This window comes from Aristolochia californica, unplaced genomic scaffold (genome assembly GCF_029961685.1).
Source record: "Aristolochia californica isolate CCGP_79_NKW_82.1479 unplaced genomic scaffold, dmAriCali1.0.hap1 SCAF_16, whole genome shotgun sequence".
In the NCBI taxonomy this organism is placed as follows: Eukaryota; Viridiplantae; Streptophyta; class Magnoliopsida; order Piperales; family Aristolochiaceae; genus Aristolochia; species Aristolochia californica.
The window spans coordinates 20,848,725-20,854,983 of NW_027181837.1; the positions used below are offsets into that span (position 1 = coordinate 20,848,725).

The following is a 6,259-nucleotide window of genomic DNA, read 5'->3' on the forward strand; positions in this document are numbered from 1 at the left end:
TTCAATATTTTAGTTTAAGTATTGTTATATTTTATTAAATATATATTTTTAATTATTTATCTTTTTTATTAATAGAAAAATAAAATATAACTTTCTTATTAAGGTTAAACTATCATAGTTTTCTATTAATAAATTTCTTCTCCATTTTTCGCTATATTTTCCATTATGCATGCTAACACAAAAACAATTATTTTACATTGTACTTTCCATTAAACACACTAACACAAGAAAGTAATCTACTTTCCACTATATTTTCCATTAGATAAACTAACACAAAAAAAAACAAAAAGTAATTCACTTTGTTTTCGCTTTCACGAACCATTTTACTTTCAAAATGCAGGTCATCTCTCCTCAACCTGTCCTCTCACTAAAGAGAGGACAAGTGAGAAGAGAAGGACCCCAGAGGGGCTCGGAAGGGGAAACACGATTATAAGAGAAGGGACGAAGGACGTCCCGACACTTTCTCCTGTCACTACAGTGAGGTAGGGCAGGCAAGGAGGGCCATAACAAGGCAAATGAAAGACACCTTCATGCACTGACATGGGAGGCTGTTCTATATTGCTTGTAAATATTTTATTTGTGACAGGTAAAAACTATAACCTTCCATCAACATACTTGAATACTTATTTTGAGACACTACAAATTAAATACTACTTAGTGGTGACGAAATACATGCAGGTTTTTTAGCTCCAAATCAAGCAAAATGCAGGTCCCAAGCCCTATGGTTGCCATCACCAAGACGACGGCCAACCACATGATAACTTTCACTATTGGAATCAAATGCGTAAATTTGGGTCGAATTAACGCGAATATCAGAAGCATTACGCCAAAAACAAAAGATACACTCATCGTCGCCAGGCAGACCTTCAAGAGAATCTTCTCCGTTCGACTACTCGCAAGGTTTCCAGGCAACCCCATTAAGACGCCGAGGATCCCACTGACATAGATTCCAGTCATCCAACATGCAATTTTCCGGGCAATATTCAGATCAGTATTCTGGGTATGATCGGTTAGGGGCAACAATGGCGGCGAAATGGGTGGACGGAGCTCATCAGAGTTCATATCATCACCTTGTTGCTGCTTCGGTCAAGGCCAGAAAAAGAAATTTTCCGTGATTAGAAAACCAGACCACACGTATGCTTAAATGCCTGAGAGAAGTAAGTTTTACGTACCTCTTCAGTAAGCACTCCAGGCTGGTCACTGTTTCCATCTTGACCCAGTTCTTGACTACGCAGAACAGTGGTGTCGGGGAGGTTTACCATGGAATGCTCTCTTGCACTGATTTCGTCGTTCATTTCTTGGTTCTGAAAAATGAAGATGATATATGATGTTCTGAATAATCATTGTGCAACGAGAAGACTATTAGATTTACCTCTTGGATGCTGTCACCAGGAAGAGGAGGAGTAGAATTGTCGTTCATAGCTGATACTCCCGTGGAATGCAAATGCTGATGGGACAACACTTTTCTTTTATCCTCTTGACTCTGAAAGACAACAAAATATGGAACTGAAAACACGAAAGCAAGATCCACTTACAGTGACTACATTACAGCTCCACAATTCCGTCAACAATTGCCAAATCTCCCAGCAACCTGAATTGGCTTCAGTAATCTTACTAAACTTGTCCCATGTCTCCTCCCTCCTTTCCAGGCCCCTTTTATATAGCTGAAAACCGCGTATAACAACCCAACTGAGTTGAGCTAAGTGGTGACGGACAGACAGTCCTATCTATTATTCTTTGTGTGTTGTCTTTATTCGGGCAGAATGATTATCAAACTTTAACACCACTGTCAATGGCCTCCAAAATGGAGTGAAGGAAGAGACTCGTGTTGACGTCCCACTTCCCTGATCCGTCTCTGCTTTGCTCAGTACCCCACGTGTCTGCTTATCGCTCTTCGTCCCTGCCGGACAGACCGTAATAGAGAAAGGAAAGGACTCTGTTACTTTCGGGCCAAGTGCCCCATGGTCTTTGCCGAGACAGAGTGATAGCTTGTGAAGTTTTCTTGTCTCCCATACTTGGTACACTAAAGAAATAATACTTTTTCTTTTCTTTTCTTACCCTTTAGTCATTCCATGTTAGAACGAAAGGCAAATCGGCTCTAATCCTGCCTCCAATGTTGCATGGGAAAGGAGGAAGAGAAGAAAGACTTCCCCTTTGTATAGATTGTAATCAGGAAGGAGAGAGAACTGCTGCCCATCTCCTCCCTTTTTTTTAACCTTCCTCAAGTGATCCTGAATCGACGTCTAATTAGTACTAATTGAACCTGGTAAACCTCCTAAGTAAGCTGGAATTTTTCCAGACACAAATTTAATGCATGTTAAGACGGATAAGGAGCAGATTCCAGAACTCCAGAAGCACACGATTCCAGTAATTGGAAATGAACACTCGCCCGACCAGGACTTCAACAGAACCGACAGTCACCAATAATTGGACAAAACGAAATGATTTTACTTTCCAATCTCCTTTTTATCTTCTTTGTTTCTGCTTCGTTTTGGAAGAACCCGGTTAAGGTTTTGTACCTCGATGACCCCCCAAAAAACATGGATATACAAATCTGTGAAAACTTTGTCTGATTGTTTATGGCACGAAATTCCATTAGGATGGACACAAGCTTATTTACAATCACCGTAACATGATTTATAGTAGAAACTACAGCTTCCCCTAAAAAGTCATCAGAGTTAAGATGAGTTATCCATCTCCCACTTTCTGGGTAAAGATTTGATTCAGTTCAAGTGCTCGACATGCCAGTTTTCTTGAGTTTGTGCCGCTGGCAAAACAACAAGAAAATTAGTTATAGTGTTTGTGTTTATAATAGCAATAAAATTAATTTTCTAAAAATAAAAAAATAAGGTTGGAGTAAGAGGTAAGTGGTCAAGAAGAACCAATTTAATGTTTCTTACTTTAATTTTCCCATAGTTTCCTATTGGAGAAATAGGAAACTCATTTTTTTATCCTTTTTAACATTTTTTAAAGGCAAGAGGAATTAAGAGGAATCAAGTGGAACCAAAGACTCCAAAGATTTGTGGGCTTAACAAATTAAGCCTTCACAATATGCATGAGACAAGATTTATGCATGGAAAAGAAACACACATCAGTTAGTATAAATGAGATTCAAACACAAGTTCTCTCACTTTTTTTCTTTTTTCTTTTGAGAAACAACATAATGTCTCATAAGACTTGGAAACAAATGGATTGCCCCTTTTTTTTTTTAATTTTTCATTTTAATTTAATTTTTCTGGGCCGAAAATCCGACGTGAATTTTAATCAAATATGAAAAGAAAGGCAATAGCCTCAAAGGGAGAAAAAAAAAAAAAAGGACATAAAACAAAAGCAACAGAAGCGAACAAAACAATCAGGGGCATGGAGCATGAAGCATGTAGCATGAGATAAATCAGCAGAGAGAAAGAGAAAGAGATGATCTTCCCCTATCATGGAAACAGAACATGTGATTTTTTATTTACAAATTTGTGATACATAGCAACAATGGAAACATGAAATGTGTGGTCACTTGACAACAGATACTCTCATCGAAATAGTAAGATTAACTTTTTTACATGCAGTATGATTAAAATTGCACATCCTTCCGTGACAAGAAAGATCAGCTTGAGACTGTTCTAAACCCTAATCCTAAGACAGGAGATGGATGCATACCATAAATTTCACCTTTGGAGATTCCTCCTTCCCAATGCTGGGGATTTCTTCGGTATAAACACCTTATAGCTAACCTGTCAAATACATTATATCAGAATGTTGTGTGCAGATAAATTAATGTCCACAACTACAACCACCATTGTATTTATAATATCAACCAAAATAATGAACCTGCACTAGTTCTCCACCACGCATGACAGACATCATCTTTTGCTCAAGCTGGGAATCACTTTTAGCGCCTCCCTTCCCCTCATTTGAGGCTTCATTGGGAGCAGTTCCACCAACAGCCTTAACATCCAGCCCACTGACATTGCTAATTTCAATAGTGGATTTGGGGATTTTTGTAACTTGCCCATCTGGTATAGCTTTGGAGAGAGAGATCTCATCTGGCATTCTGTCATCTGATTCCATTGTTACTCCACATTCAGCATCCTCTTTGACAACAGGACTCTGCTGACTAGAAGAACCTCTACAATCCTTGAGACCCAAGGAGACTTCATTACCTTCAGTCAAGTTCTCAGACACCCTAGCCCTAGATTCATGTATTTCACTCCAAATGGATTTGGAAATTCTACTCGCATCATTATTATTCCCAACAGATTTTCCGTTACCCAGAAGCCCGAAACGAAACTTTGCAAAATTTTCCAAAGCTTTTTGCCTTAGATGAGCTTCTAGATTATCAGTAGAAGAATCTCCAACACAAACAGAAGCCTCAAAATTTGTAACATCCTCTAAAATATTGGTTGATGCATGTACTTCTTGCATTTCCTTTCTCCCTGCCTCGTTACTGTCATTGCTTCTTGAAGAAGGGCAGTAATCATTAGATTCTATACCATCCACTTTTGCCTCGTCCATATGGCTATTTGCCTGCTCCTGTTCCTTTAATATTTTGCTAACATTAGCACATGGATTAATATATGGAGGTGAATTCTCATGGCTACTTCTGCTACAAGATGAACAACTCCCTGATGAGCGAGAGCAATACCTGCTTCTTCTTCTGCTCTTTACCTTTTGGCGTACCCTATGAGTGGATCTCCTTGACCTTTTATGTATAATCGCATCACTGCTGCTACTGTCCCAACTTGAAAATGCTGAACATGAATCACTGCTTGGAGAAGGTCTTCGCCTTTTTCTCGTAAGTTTCTTCCTTTTCACTGATCTGGAACTTTGCTCAGAGCAGCTTCTCCTTTTGCGGCTATTCCTGTCCTCACGGCTGGGAGAGCATCGCAATGGCTTCTTAGTCTTCTTGGAAACTTTTCTTTTCTTCCGGAAGTCATTGTCGGTATCAGAAGACGAAGAGTAGTCCTCCGAGTCAAAGAGGGAAGCATCACGGTGACGCTTCTTTGGCTTATCCTGATGAAGGCCATAAAGTGTTGGAAAACCGGAGCACCCCTGGAATTAACATGATCAAATATGACATATTAAACGGCAGTGTACCTTAGATGAGGGAGGTTTCTGGCGCGTGTGGGAGGAAGAACCCATAGTCCAACAGTTCAAAGAGCCTGCAAGAAAATAAAATAAAGAAAAATAGAGGTTAGATGTCAAAAGGAATTTCTCTTAACAGGAAAATGAACCAACGAATCACATGCTCCTCGGCTCCCTCCTAAGGCCACGAATTCCCTGCCAATAAAGAGAAGGAAAAGAGTAAATTAGCAAACAGGGTTTCCGTAGCAACAGTTCACCACATTCACTGATATGAAGTTCGATGGATTTTTGGTAGAAACGACGGATTTATACACATAAAATAACAACTTTCACTGATTTAAATACCATCAAATATTGAAGTCAAAATATAGCATTATCCATCGAGTAAATCAATGGTGCAAGAAGATTCAACGCAACAGAAAAAAAAAAAAATGCATCAACCAAATCAACTTTTTAAATGGTATTTCATACTTATTTTAATAAGAGCAGTCAGGCAATTTCCTGATACTACTACCGAAAATCCCGACATTTGCTTCGACACTTCATGCATGATCTTCACCCTTCGCGGTATTCACAATACAAAACAAATAGATCTAATATTTGATAAAATAGTTCCCATATTCGAGAACCTTTGAAGCGAAGCCCCGTTATTGAACTTGACCCTTTTTATCAATCTACACATTGGGAGAAAATTCGGGTTCAATTAAGGCCTACATTTGTTAAATTTTCAAAGATATTAAGAAATGTTTTCGCTCGTTTGTTAAGGTTCAAAAGAATGGGCAAGAAAACACGAGGAGAAAAACTTACCCGAACCTATGTCAAATAGACTTGCAAGGAGAAAGATGCGTCGATATCCGTCTCAAGAAATGAATTGGAAGGAAAAAAAGTAGCGCGAGAGGAGTTGCAGCTAAAGAGGGTTTCGATTTCTCTCCGTTCGGCTGAGAAAGAGAGCCCTTTATCGTCTCCACGAAATAGACCGATAGAACGTTCTTATAAAGCAAACCGGTGGAAACACGTGCCCTTAGAGCCTAATATTTAAGCAGCAAGACTAAAATTTAAACAAAACTTAAAAAGGTTTTTACTAAATAAAAAAATATTCCCAATAATGGTTATTATATTATTATAAAATAGAAATTTAGAAGCATATTTACCAAGCAACCTCTCTTTTCTCTCCACTATGCTG

The 6,259-nt window shown here is 38.7% G+C and overlaps 1 protein-coding gene across 1 annotated transcript; it reads right to left on the reverse strand.

The window, feature by feature from the left end:
- Positions 1-2,553: 2,553 nt before the first annotated feature.
- LOC137953817 (suppressor protein SRP40-like) lies at positions 2,554-6,025 on the reverse strand. The gene is made up of 5 exons (XM_068801330.1): positions 5,884-6,025; positions 5,089-5,271; positions 3,823-5,004; positions 3,652-3,725; positions 2,554-2,767 (listed from the first exon to the last, which is right to left on the reverse strand). The coding sequence occupies exons 2-4, from the start codon at positions 5,131-5,133 to the stop codon at positions 3,660-3,662; spliced, it is 1,293 nt and encodes a 430-aa protein (XP_068657431.1). The 5' UTR covers positions 5,134-5,271; positions 5,884-6,025; the 3' UTR covers positions 2,554-2,767; positions 3,652-3,659.
- Positions 6,026-6,259: the final 234 nt, after the last annotated feature.